General features: G+C 45.7%; 1 protein-coding gene across 1 annotated transcript in view; it reads left to right on the forward strand.

Moving 5' to 3' along the window:
- Nucleotides 1-1,471: 1,471 nt before the first annotated feature.
- LOC141258966 (galactose-3-O-sulfotransferase 2-like) overlaps nt 1,472-23,099 on the forward strand; it is a 58,613-nt gene continuing 36,985 nt past the window's right edge. The window contains exon 1 of the mRNA XM_073674295.1: nt 1,472-1,596. Within this exon, the coding sequence (XP_073530396.1) occupies nt 1,574-1,596 (23 nt within the window). The 5' untranslated portion in view covers nt 1,472-1,573. The remainder of the gene's footprint in view (nt 1,597-23,099) is intronic.

Consider the following 23,099-nt stretch of genomic DNA (forward strand, 5'->3'; position numbering starts at 1 on the left):
GAAAGCACTTTCAGTTTAGTTTTTGTACGTTTTATTGTGAGCCCGCAAAAGTGGCTTAATACCTCTGACCACGTTGTTGACAGCAGTGACCTGGGAGTCAGAAATGCTTCCGGGGGCGATGCCCATGCTGTCCCCATGTCATTTGAGCACTGCCACTATCGTTTTGGCCACTTTTTAGGCTTTCTACAGACTGCCGGGGGTGCCGCCGCAAAAATGCTTGGGTCTCCCATAGACTAACATTGGGCTCGTTGCTCGGGTCGAGCACCCGAGTATCATGGTGAGCTCGGCCCAAGCTTTGAGCACCCAAGCATTTTAGTGCTCGATCAACACTTGTCATCATCTATAGTGGCTTCTTTTGCTGCAATTTTGTCCCATATATGTTCCCTCACTCACTTTTTGAGTTTCCTAGTGATCATGCCAATACATATTTTATTGCAAGGACAGGTTGCGTAGTAAATACCTTCCCTGGTGTAACAATTGAGCTAATGTGTAATTTCATAACAGGTTCTACCTGATGAGTTCTGCAACTCAGAGGTGTACAATACATTTGGACATGCTACACAATGTCCATATGGGGTTCTCCCCCATTTTGGACCACATGAACCAAAATTGTGTTGAGGTTTTAGACTTTGATGATAATTATGGACCAAGAGGTCACAAAGGTTTCTAGATCTCCTATAGGACATAGCTGGGTATTCGGTAAGATGTTTACGCAATGATTTATCTCATAGCAATATGGGCCAGTGTTTAATTAAAATGTCAAAAACCTGATAATGGCGGGAGTGGAAATCGCATACAAATCGGACCCTTTCTGCCTCAGGATCCTCTTGGGGGCCAGTAAGTCCGAAAGTTTAGTGTTCCTGGCTCTTCTTTTCGCTCGTTCAATGCTATGTCAGCTATACCCCCGTTCGTGAAACCAATTTGTAAGATCCATTTCTTGTTTGTCATACATATGTTCATCTAAGCAGATTTTGATTGGATTTATGTATGTTGTTAGTGCCTATTGGGACACTTTACCCACACCAGGGGTCTTCTTGCAATTTTTTTTTATATTTGTGGCCTTAGACTGTGTAGTCAAATGGATTTCGTCGAATCCTTCAGCGTAATGGAAAATGCAATAGAGCTGATCACACAGTGTTTCCAGCGTCAATAATGCCATAATTTTACTCTACTATCTATAAGTTCTTGATGCTCCCTGTTGGAAGCCATACAGGGACATGGCTACATAATATAGTCGCTAAGAATTCAGATATACTTAGTTAATAAGATAATTATAAGTTGCCATTATAAGTTGGCATTTCATCAACAGTGAAAAATTAATTATCGGTGTAATTTAGCTTTCAATTGCTGGTCCTTGTAGGGAAGTTAATCATGAATTTTAATATTAAAGTCTTGGTTGGTCATTGATTATAGAATTATGAGTAATCTAGCTGACAGTAAAAGGGTGGAGTGATCCTGTGGAAGATTCATTAACATATAAGAATGAATATCAAAAGAGAATGTAAAGGTCACTTGAATTTAATGAGAGACAACAACAGAGTAAGAGGAACTGAAATTTTCTAAGGATACTATTATGGAGCAAGGCTGGAAAACAAGGTAAATATGTTACATCCTTATCATATGATCACACAGCAGAATTGTTACATCAGTATATACAACATTAATCTGAATGACCCTTTCAGAAATCCATGAACTTCCTGCAGAAGCAACACAATTAAGATTTTGGAAAAAAATTTCAATAGTTATAAAGATCCACATATGAAGCTGTAGGATTCACTTCTGGGAAAACTTCTGGGGCTTCTGTGGTTTCATGATTTGTTACTTATTGAACAGAACAGTGATGTCTTAAAGGGGTATTCCCATCTCCAAGGTCCTATCCCAATATGTAGTAGATGTAATAATAATAATATTAGCAAATACCTCCAATTAGAAATGTAGTATAGTATTTTTGATTCGCAATGCCACTTACCTCATGTGCAGGCAATACAGGACCTTAGGTATCCATGGTTACGTCCACTGATAAAGTGACAGTTAGTTAGCTAGCTGCTAGTGGTCGTAACCGTGGATACCTAAGGTCCTGTATTGCCTGCACATGAGGTAAGTGGCATTGCGAATCAAAAATACTATACTACATTTCTAATTGGAGGTATTTGCTAATATTATTATTATTATTACGCCTACTACATATTGGGGTAGGATCTTGGAGATGGGAATACCCCTTTAAATTGAGATCAATACACGTCTTGGTCATAAAGCCAGCTGTAGTGACAAACACCTATAAATACACATGAAACACTTACTTTACTAATGCGTCAAGATTATAGCTCGAGACTCAATGTTTTAAATATATCGTGATATCAATTTGCTTCCATTTTTATACACTTTTCAATGTTATTTTGTAGTATATAATCATTTTTGGACCAGTTTCTACAATTTTAATTGTTTCTAGAAGATACTGTTGAGAACTCTTTGATTTCAGCTAAAGTGAAGAGCTCCCTGCAAAAGTCATCCTTTGTTCCCAGAGAATACTGCCACCAGGCAATAAAGTGTATCAGCCCCTTCAGGTGACTTTTCAGAATAAGCTGTCATGTGTCTGTACATGAGGAATAACACTATTTCTGGCCATTGTATGACTTATATTCTGCATTCTTTACCAGTTTTTCCCTCTGAGGGCACTATTTATAATTTTCACTTGTCCCTGAGCTACTGGGTAGAGAAAAACTGCTATGTCTCCGATATAAAGCATACATACTTATACTTCTTATCTTAGGTTTTGTCTGATAAATGGTCAGAGTGTGAATACACACCTATGCATTGCACTTATGGCTCTTGGCTTTTGGTTTTGTTTCAGTTTTTTGTACTTTGCACAAACAGGGGCATGGTTCCCTTTTTCGGGCTGTCCATTTTGTTTACATAGCTTTCCATGAACAAGTCACTGAACAGTTAGAACCCGATCCTTATCTATATGAATATCTGCTAATACATAGTGAGGTGAACTACAAGAGTTAGGTACTGTCCTGATTGGGCACACCTTGTCATGGTGGGATGGCTTTCATGCCTTTTTGATCAAAATAGTGCTAACTAAGTAGTACCCCATGTTACATGTACTATTACTATTCATTTACTTATTACAAGGTATTTGCTCATTTTGGACTTTTAATTAAGGGTTGTTCAGCAAAGCTGCTTTATCAGCTCATAACAGCCAGCCTCCTGTTGGACAACTTCAGACTATGTTAATTTTTATTATTTTATTAACCACTTCATGACCACAGGGCTGTAAGCCTCCTTAAGTATCACACTATATATATTTACTATATAACTAGCAGTATTATTAGCAGTAAATTCTTATTTTTCAGCTTATCATAGTTTTTATACATGAGAGGATAAAGAAGCAATATCTTTTCTATAAACCGTTATGTAGAGTCATGAGACATGTAAAACCTACTACAACCATAAAGAAATCAGAATAAGCAGCTTTAATTTTTTCATGAGAGAAAACAATATTTAGCGTTTCAGACCTGCAAGCAGATGGGCATCCTTTCTAGGCGTAGAGACCTTGCAGCTTCATTTGAATACAATTATAGAAAATGTCAATATCTATTCTAAAAGACTTCTTTACATTTCTAGATTCTAACTCCCACAAAAGAACTTGCCATCATTTTACGTCTCTAGAATCTTGTTTTCCTATGTCCACCTCAAAAGGTCCAATCTAGCTCAGCACGCCCCTGCACTAGATTGGACGTGCTGTCACTCACTGCATCCAAGACACACTGAGCACAGGAATCGTGACAACATGGGTTTAGAGTATTAAGCTTTGGTTGTTCAAGATTCAATGTTTAACCCTTTAACGATCGCCGATACACATTAAAACGGTGGTCATTAAGGGGCCTTATTCCCTCATCGCTGTTTTAAAATGGCGATTGGAAATATAGGAATAGAGCTTCCCTCGCTGACACCCTGGAGTGTCAGCCCCGGATGGTTTTGCGACCGATCAGTGACCGATCATCCCCTTAAATACCGGTGTCAATTGCGACAATAGTATTTAAGTGATTGCAAGGGGGTTACAAGACCCCCTTAGTAACCATCGAACCCCCACATTGAGAATCATGGGTCTCGATGGTTACCATGGTACCCTGAGGTCATGTGATGACCCCAGGGTACAGTGGGCTGTGAGATCCATCTATAAGCTGGGCCTCACAAGCTGACTCACTGACTGCTCTCATGCACTACTGTAAACGAGAACTGCAGTGTATGAGACCAGCAATTAAAAAAAAATTATACCATGTCCTACAGGGAAAAAAGTGTAAAAAAGTGAAAAAGTAAAATAAAATATGTAAAAAAAAACCACAAAAAAGCATACACAAATCTCGAAAAGCCATTTCGCCTCTCAAAACGCATTTGTTCTAAAACAAAAATAAACAAAAAAGTACACATAATTGGTATCTGGAACGGCCCACTCTATAAAATTGACATTTTATTTATTCCATATGGCTAACACCATCAAAAAAATAATTAAAAAAATGCCAGAAATTTCGCTTTTTCATCATACTGACATCACAAAAAAGTGAATAAAAAGCGATCAAATAGACATATGTAAAAAAATTGGTAGAAATGAAAACGCCAAACTGTCCTGCAAAAAACAAGCCCTAATATGGCTCATTCAGCAAAAAAAATAGAAAAAGGTACAGCTCTCAGAGTATGGCGATGCAAAAACAAATAAATTTTTGTAAAATATTGTTTTTAGTGTGTAAAAATAGCAAAGCATAAAAAAACAATATAAATCTGGTATCACTGTAGTCGTACCGACCCGATGAACAAATTGGACATATCACTTTTACCGTATGGTGAACGTTGCAAAAAATAAAAATAAAAACAATACTTCCTGTTCCTGCCCTGGCTGCTGCAGTGGTGTAGGAAATCAGCTCCCACAAACCCTGCCATTAAAGCGACTAATCGAGAGCCGCCGAGCCTGCCCGAGGTCCAGAATACCCACAGGAGCAGAGGGGGAAGTGACAGGCATGGACAGGTACTTGCTGCGGAGTGCGGGGACTGAAGATGGCCCCGGGAACCGTGGAGTTGAATCGCTCCATCAGGAGAGTGTCATGGTGCTGGTGGAGAAGACTCCCCGCCCCCCTAGGAGAGTTGCTGCTGGAGAACAGAGACGAGCGCGGCAGGAAGGGGGAGAGGCAGACAACAGGAAAGAGAGACAGAGAGGAGATAAAAAGAAAGTCCTGGATGCAACACAGGAGGCTTATATAACAGCAGGACACTGCCTAACAGAGGGCACCATGAAAGACTATGAGGGAGATAACAATGTGGCCTTTAGTGCAGAGTGGGGGAAGGAGCAAACTCCTCATGCAGAGAATGCCTGGCAGGGAGAACACAGCCAGAGCACTACTGATTCAGCCTTATCAGCCTGGGCTGAAGGAGGTACAGAGCATAGAATGACCAGCTCTGAGTCCAAAGGGAAACGCAGAAGCACTAGCCACAAGGCAAACATTGGGAACATACCCCATGAGTGCATCATAGACTATGACAAAATGGCCAGCGAAGTCGCAACACGTATATCATAGGACATTAAACAGGTCATAACCTCAGCAATACAAGCTTCCCTGTCTAAGATGGAGGCAAGATTTGAGATGCAGGACAATAGGATGCAAGTGGCTGAACAGCGAATAGCAGACTCAGAGGATGTAATAACTAGTGTTGAGCCACCCCCGTAGTGTTCGAGTTCAGTTCGGTTCGTCGAACACCCGTATGTTCGCCAAACTGTTCGTGCCAAAAACGGAACCCAATACATTCGGACTAATATACCATTTGTCATATCCAAGGGGCAGTTCAGTAAATGACAACATCGACGCGGAACCAAGTACAGTAGTATATACTGTACATCCTTTGACAAGGCAATCAGGCGGATCAAGAAGTTGGGAAGGGTCACCCTAATGGCCAAAACAGACATTGATGCGGCATTCCGGTTACTTACTACCTGTGCCTCCGAATAGTGTCCACCTATTGGGCTGCTTCTGGAAAGGAGCATACTATATAGATCACTGTTTGCCCATGGGGTGCTCCAGATCCTGCTCACTATTTGAGGCGTTTAGTTGCTTCCTACAATGGGTTGCAATGGACGTTTCTAAGGGGGCACATATTATCCATTACCTCGACAACTTCTTATGCCTGGGCCCAAAATATTTGCCACAGTGTGAATACACACGGTAGTCCACCTGTGAGAAGGAGAGAGCTGGAAGGAGAGCGGACACCACAGAGCCGAGGGGTTAGATGGAGAACGGAAGAAGGAAAGAGGGCGAGGGAGGTTAGGGAGTACAGTGGAAGGCCAACCTGAGCTCCCCCACGTTCCTGCTGGGCGGAGAACAGCCCTGGGAAGAAAAGCCACTTGCGCATCCCTTTGAGGTTACGGGCGCAAGCGGGCAGAGGGACTACGCTGGAGTGCGAAGCTGACACGGCCAGTCCGTTCCTGCCCGTGCGACCTCCGTGTCGCCGGGTTTGTGCCAGAGCCGCGGTGGACCCTGACGGCCAGCCCCCCTCTCCCAATACTGGTGCCTGTCCGCTGGTGGGTCGAGCCCCCCATGGTGGGGGGGGAGTAACATCTGCACAAGAAAGACCATCTTCCAGCCAAACTAAGATGTCTACTTCTTTTCGTGGACAATGTGATACGATCCCTTTCTTACGGACACACCCATCGCTACAAATTCCAGATGAGGCACAAAAACAGCAGGTGCTTCAACGGATAGCAAGTGCTCCTTCAAGTGGGCTCTCCTCCACCTGAACTTCAACATCACAAATACTCCAGTCCTCAGAGGTGTCACCCCAATCGCACTTGCTTCCTCACAGCTCCCAAGTCTCCAGCTGCCCATCTGACTATGGGGTAACACAGATGGTTGAGTCTGCACAGCTGTTTACTCATACTATAGCCTGGGAAATGGAGGTCTGCTCCAGAGCTTCTGTTAATCCAGACAAGGAAATGATCTGCACTGATGCCCAGAATCTTTATGAGTCGGATCGAGGACCAGATGAAGAAGGTTCTGAGCATAATGTAGACCATCGTTCCCAAATTGTGACTCCTGTTGGTGGAGTCAATAATGAAGACGATGATGAGACTCAAATACCTGATTGGAGCGACAACTTGACTTTTCGGTCAGGGCAGGAAGAGGTTGGCTCTGAGGACGACGGGTGTGAGTACACACAGGGTGATGATGACGAGGTTGGAGATCCCACTTACTGTCAACCCACAGTCAGCCAGTCGATGAGGTCAGCAGAGGAGGTGGAGGAGGATGTGACTAGCCCAAGGGATGGGGATGACTCGGTACCCGGGCATTTGCCTGGCCTTTGGGATGTCGCGGTGGTCGGCTCCCGGGCCCGTACCCTGGGGTCACTCTTTAAAAGGGTGGATAATTGTTAATTTTATAAGAGTTCGTGATGCCCCCTGTGGTATCTGGTGAGAAGCACCAGCGCTGCAGCAGTCCACTGAGGCCGGTGATAAGGCAGCTCGATGGAATAGCTCCCCACAGGTGGAGCTAGGCCTCAGAAAAGCGTATGCAGGGGGAGCGCAGGACAGGCGAGACCCAGATGGGTCAGAGCAAGAACGGGAACGGACACGGTAGTCACTTCAATACCTTTTAATGGTGGAAATTCAGGCACATCCCGGAGCACTGTAGGGTGAAGGGTGCATCACAGGATCCTCCCCAATGAGCGGGTGTAGGGCCTCCTGTTTCTTGCCTCTGCCTAGTAAGTTTCTGAACTGCCTGGACCTAGGCCTAACTTTGTCTCTGTCCTGCGCTGGCTGACCTTGTGGTATGGCCTTGTCTTGGAGTTCACGCTCCCAGTATGCGGGGCCTAAGCGTCTCCTGGCTCTGTTACGTATCAGCACCTGAGCAATCCTGGGACTTGTAGTTCTCCAGGGATTCCGGTTATGCCTTACTGGGTCATAGAGATCCCGGTAAGCTCAAATCCGGTGTCCGGTAAATGCTTCGGGGTGAGCTGGTTAAGCTCCTCTGCCCCCTATGTACTAACTCTCCACTCGCCTTTGGCCTACTCGGGCCCTCACTAGGCTATACACACTAACGGCAGCTTGCCGCGCTTCACCAATCTTATGGCGCTGGCACACCTTAAGCTCTAACTGGGCTCCCTGAATCTAGCTAGCAGGAGCCTCATGCGCCACTGCTGAACTATTAACTGAGTTCTCTAGACTAGACTGAGCACCACTGCAGACTGACCTCTCTTAGGCTCCTCTACTGCAGGAACTCTTCAGAGGAACTGAACTGCCTAGCTCCACCTTCCCTATTTATATCCCTAACGGGCTCCCTCTGCTGGTCTGAGATGGAAGGTGGAGATGTGTGAATGTTTATGGGGGCCTCTTGTGGTGGATTCCATCAATGCACTCTTCTAGGATCTGTGATACCAAGCGCAGCTGGGCGTCACAGATGCTATTGACGATGAAGTTAGGTTGCGCCTTCCTGGACAGAGACGGAGTACTGGAAGCAAGTCAACAACTGCATGCTCAACCACAACTCTGCCTCTGACCACAAGTCGTGGTGGCTTTTCAGGTCGCATGGGCTCTAAGCCTTGCATAGCCTGGGCATTTTTTCAGATCGTTAAGGATGGCCCAACTCGTGTTATCTGTAATATTTGTCACCAAAAGCTAAGTAGAGGCCAAAAAATCCATAGTATGAGTACTTCATGCATGAACCGTCACATGTATATGAAGCATAAGTTGCAGTGGGAAGCTCACTGTGCTACAATGCAGCCTAGCGGGCCGGGCCAACCACCATCTGCTCCATCTTGTGCATCCGTGGCCTCTTCATCCTCTGTGACTGGGGGGACAGCAGTCACACATGTTTTTGGATGCAGACCTGCCACCTCTTTACCCGCAACAGCGAGTGTGATTGGCAGGTCATCATTTCATTTGGAAGTGGAAACACCAGCTGGTGTTGAGCGCTCTCCGATATCGAGAGCACCACCTTTGGATCAAGGCAACCTAACTTTTCTGCCCGCATCTTCCTCACAGACCAGAAGTTTGCCGGGGACACCCTACTCAACCCCGTCTAAGCACAACAGCCAGCCCTCGGTCCCTCAGATGTGGACAAGTAAAAGAACATTTCCTCCTAGCCATGACAAAGCTAAGAGGTTGAATTTCATCATCTGCAAGCTGTTGGCTACAGAAATGCTGCCTTTCTGCCTGGTAGACACAGAGGATTTTTGAGACCTTATGTCCATAGCAGTGCCCCAGTACCAGATGCCCAGTCGGCAATGCTTCTCAAAGAAAGGTGTGCCTGCGCTACACCAGCATGTCGCACACAACATCACCGCTTCTTTGAGAAACTCTGTGTGTGACAGGGTGCATTTCACCACAGACACTTGGACGAGTAGGCATGGACAGGGGCGTTACATGTCGCTGACTGGGCACTGGGTAACTATGGTGACAGAAGGACAAGGGGCTGCTGTCCAAGTCTTGCCGTCCCCATGAGTTGTGCGTCAATCCTCTTTATCTCAAAGTTCCTCCACTGCTTCTGCCTCCTCAACCTCCTCTCGGTCCTCCACCTGCACCCAAAGCCTGTCTGGTAATGCCACCCGCTTTCTAACTGCGCAGAAGGAATCCTGCACACCTCCTTATTATGCTGGCAGCAGGGCTCAACGGCATCAGGCAGTGTTTACTTTGAAATGTCTGGGAAATGTGAGTCACACAGCTGAGGAGTTGTGGTCAGCTCTGGAGACCCAGTTTCATGAATGGTTGTCTCCACTGGACCTGCAACCTGGGACGGCCTTGTGCGACAATGCTGCAAACCTGGGTGCAGCCCTTCGCCGGGGCAATGTCACACATGTGCCTTGTATGGCTCACGTGTTGAACCTGGTTGTCCAGCAATTTTTAGCCCACTATCCCGGACTAGATGGCCTTCTGCAGAGGGCACGGTCGCTGTGTGCTCACTTCCGCCATTCGCATCCCACAGCTCAACGACTTACATCTCTACAGAAGTCGTTGGGCCTGCCGGTTCACCTGCTGAAATGCGATGTGCCGACACCGTGGAATTCAACTCTGCACATGTTGCAACGACTGTGGCAGCACCGACAAGCCCTGTTGCAATACGTTCTGACATATAGCTTGGGCCAACGAGATCCAGAGGTGGGGTAAATCACGCTGCAGGAGTGGTCTCAGATCAGGGACCTATGAAGTTGACGCGCCCCCTGGGCCGTGGGGTACCCAGAGCCGGGCCGCTAGACGCTGGGGGTTGTAGTCACTGTGGCGGTGACCCGGTCTGTGACCCCAGGAGGTCAATCCAAGGGTAATTTGTATATATGGGTTTTATAATGTCCGACTACGCCACCTGTGGAGTGTGGCCAAAAGGGCCGCCGCTGCGGAACAGTCCTCTGAAGCTGGTGGTTTTGCAGCAATGGTATTATTACTCCCCACAGGAAGAGTGTAGCTTTAGGGCAGTGTGGTTGGATGATGGAGGCTGTAGTGCAGGGAGTCAGTAATGAACACAGAGTCCGTGTGATGCGGTCCCAAGATCTTTACTCACAGTTTTTGCAGTCCTGATTACAGGTACCAGAGCAATCTCCCCCGTCGTGCTGTGCATACTCAGTGAGGGGCTCAGTCCACTCCCAGATAGCTCCGGAGTACTTAGCAGGACCCCCTTCTGTGTGTCCTTTCTCTGGCCTTCTCCCTGCACCTCACACCCAGTGACACTTCTATCCGGTTTCCTGGGGCCTTAGCGGGTGACATGTGTTCCGTCCCCTAGGTCCTATGTGGCTACCTTCTTAGTGAGACTGGTGTGGACTTTTACCTGCAGTACATGAAATGCTGCAGCCTCCGGTTTCTAGTTGAGCCTTGCTGTTTCTCCGCTAGTTGAGGGACCGGTTCCCCTTATCTGCCTGACCCCTCTACCTCCTGGTAGCAGCGGGCGTACGGGTGGACTTCTGCACGGCCCGTACCCCTAGGGTCCCTTCGGTTCCTGGAGCCTTCCTGCTCCCACTCCTCTCTTCTCTCCTTCAGTCCTGGGCCTCCCAGGCTAGGCCCGCCTTCTGAGCTGAGCTCATGCCGAGCCTCTGCTCCTGTCACTTCTCCTCCTCTGACTGGCTTGCTCTTTATAAGATGGCTTCCTATTTATACTCTCCCTGTCATGTGCTCCCCTAAGCTGCTTTCTCCACCCACAGCCACTACATAGGACCCTCCCGCCAGCTAGGGACCTGGGACTGTGCTCTCCCTTAGGAGCAATCTCGCCCTACCCCCACTGCGGGTATGTGTTGGATGCAGGTGTTAGGGTCCCGAGCCATACGTCTTCCTTACCTGAGGGTGAGATACCACACCTCTGGGTGAGATGCAGTACCTCTGTGGCGACTGAACCCTCAGGGGCGCCACACACCCTTCTGCACAGTTTTGAAATGGCGACGAAGATGTTTAGTGCTGACGACGATGCCATTATCAGCATGACTATTCCGGTGATTTACATGCTGGAGCACACGTTAAACAGAATTCAGAGTCAGGTGGTGGGACAAGAGGAGATGGAGGAAGTAGAGGAGGAGTCGTATGCGGAAGGGATAACATCTCCAAGGTCCAGACGGTCGGCAGCACCAAGGCAGCAGGCATAGGAGGGTGGGGTAGAGGGATTAACCAGGGCGCATGGTAGCAGCCAAACTGTTGAGGAAGGTGCAGGAGCCGAGGAAGAAGTTGAGGACGAACTGGCGAAGGGCATGGAAGACTCATCAGATGAGGGAGACCTTGATCACATTTCTGTTGTGCGAGGATGGGGGGAGAGGGCAGAGGAAGGAAGCATGATTCTTACCTCGCTACCAACACAACAAGGACTTGGTCCTCCTGATGCGCAAGACACATGAGTGCCTCATTGCTGCACTACCTGCAACATGACCCTCGGATTGTCAGAATTCGAAGTAATCCCGACTACTGGGTTGCCACACTCTTAGATCCCTGGTACAAAAGTAAATTTGCCGAAATAATTCCTGCCATAGAAAGGGATTCACACATGCACGAGTATCAGCAGAGGCTGTTGCAGAATCTTACATGTGCTTTTCCACAAAACACCAGTGGTGCACGTAGTGAATCTCACAGTTCTAACTTGCAAACAGTGGGATTGTCGAGTCTTCATCACTCAAACCGTAACAGTAACACAGTATCTGCTGGTAACAGCAATTTTGTGGAATCGTTTCACCACTTTTTTAGACCATCCTTTGCAAGGCCACAGGAGACAAGAAGTCTGACACATAGTCAACGCCTAGAGAGGATGGTACAGGAGTATCTCCAAGTGAACATCGAAGCCATGACTGTGTCACTGGACCCTTGCTCATTTTGGGATTCCAATCTGGAAAATTGTCCTGAGCTCGCCACTCACCCCTTGGAGATCTTGTCATGCCCTGCAGCCAGCGTTCTCTCTGAACGTGTGTTCAGCGCTGCTGGTGGTGTGCTGACAGATAAGCGCACGCGGCTGTCCACTGAGAATGTAGACAGACTCACGTTCATAAAGATGAACAAATCATGAATCCGCAAGGACTTTTCTACCCCTGTGTGATCCTGGGGAGACTAAAAGCTTGAGGATTTGGTAAAATCACCTCACCAACCGTTTTAAGCAACTCTGGGGCAATTGATGCCAATTAAGTGGTGTCTGTGCCACAATTTTTGGAAAAAATGGAGACTCTTTTTGGAGTCCCCTTGCTGTGTTTTACGTGACGTTGGCATCGTCAATTCCAGGTGGGTTGGGTCGCTCCCCCCCTCTTTTAACTGTAAGAAACTACATGCACTATGGCTTGGGGTAACACAGATGGTTGAGTCTGAAGAGCTGTTTACTCAGAGGTCTGCTCCAAAGCTTCAGAGTCTGCTAGTTAGCGTAGAATTTTTAACTGCATCTAGCCTAGGCAATTCTTTGGGCGTAGTAGCCCAGCTGCGAAGCAAGCTGCACCGCCTGTGTGTCTAATAAGAATTTTTAAATGCATCTAGCCTAGGCAGACTGTGGGGACCCCCAACCAAACCCAGACGCTCAGCCCCCCTACTGCCCCCCTTTCCTTGACAATACAATAATGTAACTCTTACAACTGTATGGGTGAGGATCGGTCACAGCTTTATTAACTCTTTATACTCATTCCATTAGAAAGGCATTTTATTTCTAAAATAATTCAGCTTGTTGCAGCATGCCCTGGGTCTCCACATTGGCAAGTTGGCCAACAAGTGTAACTGTCCAACAAGTCCTTTCTATTTCCAGGCCACGGAGGATCCTGCGTACTCGTATGCAGGACTCTGACTCCCATCCATCACTCTTAACGCTTCTTCCACTCCGTCCTGGAGTCCTGACAGGAATATGTCCAGTCCAATATCCATTAAGTGAACACCATCGGGCCGTATGAGGCCTGCTTTATCTCCTTTCAGTTGTCGGTGTTGTATCACTACACCGCCTCTGTCTCTTCTAAATTTTGCCATCCGAATATTTATTACCTGCCTTGTCCGTTCGATGGCCGTGATGTCTCGCGCACCTTGCCATACCGCTATTGGCACAATCTCTGACCATACTATAGTTAGTTTTGTGAAAAATTCTCTGAAGCACTCAGTGTCTAGTTTCATTATTGCCATTAGTTATGCGCTCTTGTGATGACCTAGGTCGTTTCCCACGGCCTGTATAACTAAGATGGCCAGACCTCTTGCCTCTCTCCCTACCTTGATTACCTCCATTAGTACCTGTGGCCATAGCAGGCCTCTAATACCTCTCCAGTTTAAATATGTGTTATGAAACTGTAATTTCCTCCCGCCTGTGCGGACTTTCGCCCTTTTTTCTGCCCAATATATATACGAGTGGCCTATCACCTACACTGTTGGCTTAGCGTCACCTGTAAAAGAAACAAACCACGTTAGGATAACAAGTCCGGTCTTATGTATCTCGCCAAACACGTGGATCGCCATCTCCCTATCCTCTGAACTTCCGTTTCTGACAGTCCTGCTCTTGCTGCTTCCGTGGCTGCGCCTATGCAGAATGAGTGTGTCCCGTAATCTTTGGGGTGGTTCCCTGCCGATGTTATGCATTTATTAAATATAGCTTGGAACTGGTATCTTGATAATGGCATTCCATCAATGTGTGATAGGAAGAAATTACTTTGTGATCTGATGGTTATATATGTTTTTACTATTGTTACCCGACTCAGTGTACCGTTTGTGGGTTGTAGAAGTATCCAAGTGCCCCTGCCCGCTGGAACCGTTTTCGATTGGCGTATGCATAGACGTAATGCATTATTGGCTATGACTACGTCCTGGTGTAATAAGCCTCCACTTGTGGTAATTTTGGATTGAGGGACTAATTCGCTTATGCATAGCGCCCCGAAGAAGGCGATCGCAAATGCAGTAGACAGTAGTGTTGCTTCAAATTGTGAGTGTCATGTTAATGGTGTTAGGGATATGATGTGAGAAATCAGTTTTAGTGACACGGGACAGGACGTCTACACTCCTGACTTGGCTGACCCCTTTTCCACCCTTTTATGGATTGTCTGATGATGAATCTCTTTGTCACATCTCCCCAATTCAGTAGTTGGAAGTGAAATGCTACTCCGGTCAGACACCGCTGCGCTGCCGCCCCTGATATGCCCCTCATCATTAGCTGGTGGAGAAATTCTATGGTGACTTGTAATCTGGCTTGTTCACATTGGTCAACCCGTCTGCCTGCTACTAGTCGTGTCCACTCTTCCCATGCCTTACCGTATGCTTGCCACGTCGACGGGGCAACTGACGCTCTGATTAATGGCATCAACTATTCGCCACTAGATCCCATAGGGAGGGTGGGCAACTGTTGCCCGATGGGTGGGCGTTGGGGAGGAGCTTTGTGAAAATCTGCCAATTGAATTGTGATAAAGCGTTAGCAGCAGTTTTAGACCCCTCAGCATCGTGGCTAGCGCGGACCCATAAATTGTGTTTTAGGCACAGGAATGCTAGCCGGCATAGTAAGCCTAGCACTGGGAGAGACGATGACGCCATCTTATTAATGGAGTGCGCTAGGCTGGTGTTTTTTGTTATGAAGCGTATATTTTTGTTAGCCAGGCGTGCGCCCCATATTTCTATTGCTACCACTATTGGGAAGAAAAATTATTTTCCAGGCTAGATGCAGCTAACAATTATTAGTAATTTGAAAGCTGGTGGAGGTTAGTATAGATGGCCAAATAGAATGAGTACCACACAATGCTAATATGCCCAAAATTATTTTACAGGCAAGATGCAGCTAAAAATTATTATTAATTTCAAAGCTGGTGGAGCTTGGTATAGATGGCCTAATAGAATGAGTACCACACACTACTACTATGCCCAAAATTATTTTACAGGCAAGATGCAGCTAAAAATTATTATTAATTTCAAAGCTGGTGGAGCTTGGTATAGATGGCCTAATACAATGAGTACCACACACTGCTACTATGCCCAAAATTATTTTCCAGGCACGGATGCAGCTAAAAATTATTAGTAATTGGAAAGCTGGTGGAGCTTAGTATAGATGGCCTAATAGAATAAGTACCACACACTGCTAATATGCCCAAAATTATTTTACAGGCAAGATGCAGCTAAAAATTATTATTAATTTCATAGCTGGTGGAGCTTTGTATAGATGGCATAATACAATGAGTACCACACACTGGTACAGGCCCAAAAGGTTTTACTTTGCTAGGTGCAGTAAAATTTTTATTACATACACAGGTGGTATAGCTTGCAACACACATAGGCTACTCCACTGACTAACACACACTGCAAGAGGCCCAAAAGGATTTGCTTAGCTAGATTTAGCCAAATGCTGTGAAAAACACTTGCACAGCACTAAAACAGACCTGCCTGGCAAAAAGTGATAGGAACTGACGTAACCTAGCCCTCAAAAGGGCTGGAATTACAACTAGTCACTACTCCCAACCTATCTGTCGATTTAAGAGCACAGACCTGCCTGCTAAAAGTGCTAGGAACTGCTGTAACCTAGCCCTCAAAAGGGCTGCAATTACAAACAAGTCCCCACTCCCTAAACCTTTGTCTATTTAAGAGAAAATTTGCTTGCAATTCAGTTACACAATATAGCGCTAACAGCAGCAGCAGTGCCGTCTAACACTCAGCTGCAGCAGTGAGAAAATGGTGGCGACGGGGAAAATGGCTGGGTCTTATAGGGCAAGGACATGTGACATACACAGCCAATGACACATGCCCTTGCTTGTGTGAAAAAAAGCACTTCGCTCCGTGTGTGCGCTGCTGATAGACTGACAGACTGCACCTCCCCACTGTAAATGCGAGAAAGAGAAAAAAAAATGGAGATCTTCATTATTTCTGCAGAGATCCATCCCATGCCCCTCCCCCCGCCCCGCTGTACACTCAAACTATGTATTAACATTGATTATCAGCATTACTGTGAAAAAATCCAGTTACGATTTGGGTGCACGAACAGTTATCGAACATAACCTCGAACAGCTGGATTTTTTTCAAATCGTTCGGGTTCGTCGAACGGCTCGAACACAGCCCAAAACAGCTCGAATTTGAGATTGGCGAACAGTTCAATTCGAACACCGCTCATCTCTAGTAATAACGTCCATGTCAAATCAAATAAGGGCCCTGACTAACCTTACAGACACGCTCAGAACCAAGTTGGATGACCTGGAAAACTGCTCCAGGAGGAGCAATTTAAGAATTGTGGGCCTCCCAGAATCAGTAACGGCATGGCAGCTAGACAACATTTTTGAGGTCGAGCTACCCCAGGCACTAGGTATCAAACATAACTGTCGAGTAGAGAGAGCACACCGTGTGGGCCCCCTGAGAGATCAAGAGGGAATAAGAGGCAATATCAACTCTGATAAGAGACAAGTATCACATCCAAGACCCAGACAAGACAGGCCATTGCCAAGTACCTGGATTATAAGCACAAGGAAGAGATTCTAAGAGCATTCAGAGAAAGACACCGCACAATACAAATCAATGGACACAAGATTTTGGTGTTTGGAGACTACTCGGCAGAGGTGACGAAGAAGAGAAAGGCATTTAGCAAGGTGTGCACGGCCCTATACCATAAAAAGATACCTTTTCAACTTCTATATCCTGCTACTCTGAAGATGAAGAGTCCAGATGGTACCTTCAAGTTCTACAAGGACCACATAGAAGCAGAAAGATTATACCTATCAGAGAGAGAGAAAACCGGGGAAACACCGAGAAGAGCGAATGACGTCAGCCCAAGAGAGTCAAGGAACAGATCACAGGCCGAGAGAGGTGCAGACGGAGACAGGCCTTGGGAACAAAGATCACCAGTCAGAGCTCGCAAGATATCAAATAAAGGTCCCTGAAAAAGACTCGGGAAAGATAAAGAAATTACTACGTGTTGATTAAGCTTCAACATGATATGTTGTTCTTCGCTGGACAAAACTCGAGAAAGGTCGTATTACCTTTTCTTTCTGAAATTAAAATTTAAGAGATTGGGAGGGGGAGGAAGAGGAGGCGGCTGAAAAGGGTATAGCTCGGGGAAAGACACAAGAATAAGAATGAAGGGGTTATGGGATGCAAGTAGTGTGGCCAGAATGATGGAAGTCACAAAAAGATCTGTAAAATATTATAGATATGTTTATGGGAAAGTTGTTGATATATTTGGGGGAGGGGAGGGAGGGATAAATTGCAGCTCTATCACCAACCAAAGATCAGACATTAGGTTTGTAAAACTCTCGCAGAAATTTCAGGATAAGAACAACATACCACTAGACTATGGTTAAGATCGTATCATGGAACGTTAAAGGACTCAAGTCCCCGAGAAAGAGAGCAATGGTCCTCAGACACTTGAATAAACTAAAGACAGACATAGCCTTTCTGCAGGAATCACACTTGGGGAGAGGAGACTTTTTCAGGATGCAGAAAACATGGGTGGCTCCGATATATGGATCTCCGGCACAAGGGAGGAAAGCCGGCACATTGATACTTATGAGCAAACACTTTAATCATTCTCTTATTCTACAAGAAGATGACTCAGAGGGAAGGTGGCAACATTTAGTGATAACAGGGCCATCGGGTACTCTGAGCATACATAACGTATATGCACCTAACACAAAACAAGAGGAATTTTTTAGACAATTAGAAACAAACATTGCTAAAGATTAGAGATGAGCGTTGTTCTACTCGAACTGTTCGCCAATCTCAAATTCGAGCTGTTTTGGGCGGTGTTCGAGCCGGTCGGCGAACACGAACAATTTGAGAAAAATTCGGCTGTTCGAGGTTATGTTCGATAACTGTTCGTGCACCAAAATCATAACTGGATTTTTTCTCAGTAATGATGAAAATTAATGTTAATACGCAGTTTGAGTGTACAGCGGGGCGGGGGGAGGGGCAGGGGATGGATCTCTGCAGGAACAATGAAGATCTCCATTTTTTTTTCTCTTTCCCGCATTTGCAGTGGGGAGGTGCAATCTGTCAGCCTATCAGCAGCGCACACACGGAGCGAAGTGCTTTTTTTCACACAAGCAAGGGCATGTGTGATTGGCAGTGTATGTCACATGTCCTTGCCCTATAAGACCAAGCCATTTTCCCCGTCGCCACCATTTTCTCACTGCTGCAGCTGCGTGTTAGACGGCACCGCTGTTGCTGTGTGCGCTATACCTTGTTAATTTCAAGCCAATTTTCGCACAAATATACAGATAGCTTGGGAGTAGGGAATAGTTGTAATTGGAGTCCTTTTCAGGACTAGGTTACATCAGTTCCTATCAGTTTTTGCCAGGCAGGTCTGTGCCAGTGCTGTGCAAGTTTTTTTCACAGCATTTGGCTGAATCTAGCAAAGCTAATCCTTTTTGGCCTATTGCAGAGTGTGTTAGTCAGTGGAGTAGCCTATCTGTGTTGCAAGATATACCACCTGTGTATAGAATACCAATTTTTTTACTGTACCTAGTGAAGTAAAATCTTTTGGGCATAGCATCATTCTATTAGTCCATCTATACTGACCTCCATCAGGTTGCAAACTGAATATAATTTTTTTCTGCATCTAGCTCTGAAAAAATATTTGGGCTTCTAGCAGTGTGTGGGACTTGGTCTATTAGTCCATCTATACTGACCTCCATCAGGTTGCAAATTAAAAATAATTTTTTTCTTCATTTAGCTCTGAAAAAATATTTGGGCTTCTAGCAGTGTGTGGGACTTGTTCTATTAGTCCTTCTATACTGACCTCCAGCAGGTTGCAAATTGAATATAATTTTTTTCTGCATCTAGCTCTGAAAAAATATTTGGGCTTCTAGCGGTGTGTGGGACTTGGTCTATTAGTCCATCTATACTGACCTCCATCAGGTTGCAAATTAAAAATAATTTTTTTCTGCATCTAGCTCTGAAAAAATATTTGGGCTTCTAGCAGTGTGTGGGACTTGGTCTATTAGTCCATCTATACTGACCTCCATCAGGTTGCAAATTAAAAATAATTTTTTTCTTCATTTATCTCTGAAAAAATATTTGGGCTTCTAGCAGCGTGTGGGACTTGTTCTATTAGTCCATCTATACTGACCTCCATCAGGTTGCAAATTAAAAATAATTTTTTTCTGCATCTAGCTCTGAAAAAATATTTGGGCTTCTAGCAGTGTGTGGGACTTGGTCTATTAGTCCATCTATACTGACCTCCATCAGGTTGCAAATTAAAAATAATTTTTTTCTGCATCTAGCTCTGAAAAAATATTTGGGCTTCTAGCAGTGTGTGGGACTTGGTCTATTAGTCCATCTATACTGACCTCCATCAGGTTGCAAATTGAATAAAAAAATTTTCTGCATCTAGCTCTGAAAAAATATTTGGGCTTCTAGCGGTGTGTGGGACTTGGTCTATTAGTCCATCTATACTGACCTCCATCAGGTTGCAAATTAAAAATAATTTTTTTCTGCATCTAGCTCTGAAAAAATATTTGGGCTTCTAGCAGTGTGTGGGACTTGGTCTATTAGTCCATCTATACTGACCTCCATCAGGTTGCAAATTAAAAATAATTTTTTTCTTCATTTAGCTCTGAAAAAATATTTGGGCTTCTAGCAGTGTGTGGGACTTGTTCTATTAGTCCCTCTATACTGACGTCCAGCAGGTTGCAAATTGAATATAATTTTTTTCTGCATCTAGCTCTGAAAAAATATTTGGGCTTCTAGCGGTGTGTGGGACTTGGTCTATTAGTCCATCTATACTGACCTCCATAAGGTTGCAAATTAAAAATAATTTTTTTCTGCATCTAGCTCTGAAAAAATATTTGGGCTTCTAGCAGTGTGTGGGACTTGGTCTATTAGTCCATCTATACTGACCTCCATCAGGTTGCAAATTAAAAATAATTTTTTTCTTCATTTAGCTCTGAAAAAATATTTGGGCTTCTAGCAGTGTGTGGGACTTGTTCTATTAGTCCTTCTATACTGACCTCCAGCAGGTTGCAAATTGAATATAATTTTTTTCTGCATCTAGCTCTGAAAAAATATTTGGGCTTCTAACGGTGTGTGGGACTTGGTCTATTAGTCCATCTATACTGACCTCCATCAGGTTGCAAATTAAAAATAATTTTTTTCTGCATCTAGCTCTGAAAAAATATTTGGGCTTCTAGCGGTGTGTGGGACTTGGTCTATTAGTCCATCTATACTGACCTCCATCAGGTTGCAAATTAAAAATAATTTTTTTCTGCATCTAGCTCTGAAAAAATATTTGGGCTTCTAGCAGTGTGTGGGACTTGGTCTATTAGTCCATCTATACTGACCTCCATCAGGTTGCAAATTGAATAAAAAAATTTTCTGCATCTAGCTCTGAAAAAATATTTGGGCTTCTAGCGGTGTGTGGGACTTGGTCTATTAGTCCATCTATACTGACCTCCATCAGGTTGCAAATTAAAAATAATTTTTTTCTGCATCTAACCCAGCCAATAGTTTTGGCCTAATACCACAGTTTGGCCACTCAGCTCTGCTCGGTTACCATCCATTGTTTTTTTGTGCAAACAACTCCAGAGTTGTGAATTAGTTAACCACCAAAATGAGTGGAAAAAGGCCTGCTGCTGGTGGAAAGGGGAATAGGCGTGTTGGGAAGGGGAAAAAAGGTTGTGTCCGTGGGGTAGGTGCAGAAGAAAGACCATCTTCCAGCCAAACTAAAATGTCTACTTCTTTTAGCGGACAATGTGATAAGATCCCTTTCTTACGGCCACGCCAATCGCTACAAATTCCAGATGAGGCACAAAAACAGCAGGTGCTTCAACGGATATCAAGTGCTCCTTTAAGTGGGCTCTCCTCCACATCAACTTCAACATCACAAATACTCCAGTCCTCAAAGGTGTCACCCAAATCGCACTTGCTTCCTCACAGCTCCCAAATCTCCAGCTGCCCGTCTGAGTATGAGGTAGAACAGATGGTTGAGTCTGCAGAGCTGTTTACTCATACTATAGCCTGGGAATCAGAGGTCGACTCCAGCGCTTCTGTGAATCCAGACCAGGAAATGATCTGCACTGATGCCCAGAATCTTTATGAGTCGGATCCAGGACCAGACGCAGAAGGTTCTGACCATAATGTAGACCCTCATTCCCAAACTGTAACTCCTGTTGGTGGAGACAATGAGGAAGACGATGATAAGACTCAAATACCTGATTGGAGCGACAACTTTAGTTTTTTGTCAGGGCAGGAACAGGTTGGCTCTGAGGATGACGGGTGTGATAACGCACAGGGTGATGATGATGAGGTCGGAGATCCCACTTACTGTCAACCCACAGTCAGCCAAGAGATGAGGTCAGCAGAGGAGGTGGAGGAAGATGCTAGTGACGACGAGGTCAGGTTGCGCCTTCCTGGACAGAGACGTAGTACTGGAAGCACGTCAACAACTGCATCCTCAAACACAACTCTGCCTCTCACCACAAGTCGTGGTGGCTCTTCAGGTCGCATGGGTGCTAAGCCTTGCATAGCCTGGGCATTTTTTCAGATCGATAAAGATGACCCAACTCGTGTTATCTGTAACATTTGTCAGCAAAAGCTAAGTAGAGGCCAAAAAATACATAGTTTGAGTACTTCATGCATGAACCGGCACATGGACATGAAGCATAAGTTGCAGTGGGAAGCTCAGTGTGCTACAATGCGGTCTAGCCGGCCGGGCCAACCACCGTCTGCCATATCTTGTGCATCCGCGGCCTCTTCATCCTCTGTGACTGGGGGGACAGCAGTCACACCTGTTTTGGGGCGCAGACCTGCCACCTCTTTACCCGCAACAGCCAGCGTGATTGGCAGGTCATCATTTTCTTTGGAGGTGGTAACACCAGCTGGTGTTGAGCGCTGTCCGACATCGATAGCACCACCTTTGGATCAAGGCAACCTAACATGTCCGCCTGCATCTTCCTCACAGACCGGCAGTTTGCCGGGGACACCCTTATCAACCCCGTCTAAGCACAATAGCCAGCCCTCGGTCCCTCAGATGTGGACAAGTAAAAGACCATTTCCTCCTAGCCATGAGAAAGCTAAGAGGTTGAATTTCACCATCTGCAAGCTCTTGGCTACAGAAATGCTGCCTTTCCGCCTGGTGGACACAGAGGATTTTCGAGACCTTATGTCCGTCGCAGTGCCCCAGTACCAGATGCCCAGTCGGCACTACTTCTCAAAGAAAGGTGTGCCTGCGCTCCACCAGCATGTCGCACACAACATCACCGCTTCTTTGAGAAACTCTGTGTGTGACAGGGTGCATTTCACCACAGACACTTGGACGAGTAGGCATGGACAGGGGCGTTACATGTCGCTGACTGGGCACTGGGTAACTATGGTGACAGCAGGACAAGGGGCTGCTGTCCAAGTCTTGCCATCCCCACGAGTTGTGCGTCAATCCCCTTTATGTCATTTTTCCTCCACTGCTTCTGCCTCCTCAACCTCCTCTCGGTCTTCCACCTGCACCCAAAGCCTGTCTGGTCATGCCACAAGCTTTCTAACTGCGCAGAAGGGATCCTCCACACCTCCTTACTATGCTGGCAGTAGGGCTCAACGTCATCAGGCGGTTTTTACATTGAAATGTCTGGGAAATGTGAGTCACACAGCTGAGGAGTTGTGGTCAGCTCTGGAGAACCAATTTCATGAATGGTTGTCTCCACTGGACCTGAAACCAGGGAAGGCCGTGTGCGACAATGCTGCAAACCTGGGT

This window comes from Phyllobates terribilis, unplaced genomic scaffold, assembly GCF_046119375.1.
Source record: "Phyllobates terribilis strain yellow unplaced genomic scaffold, ASM4611937v1 Scaffold_3__8_contigs__length_932513732, whole genome shotgun sequence".
NCBI classification, from domain to species: Eukaryota; Metazoa; Chordata; class Amphibia; order Anura; family Dendrobatidae; genus Phyllobates; species Phyllobates terribilis.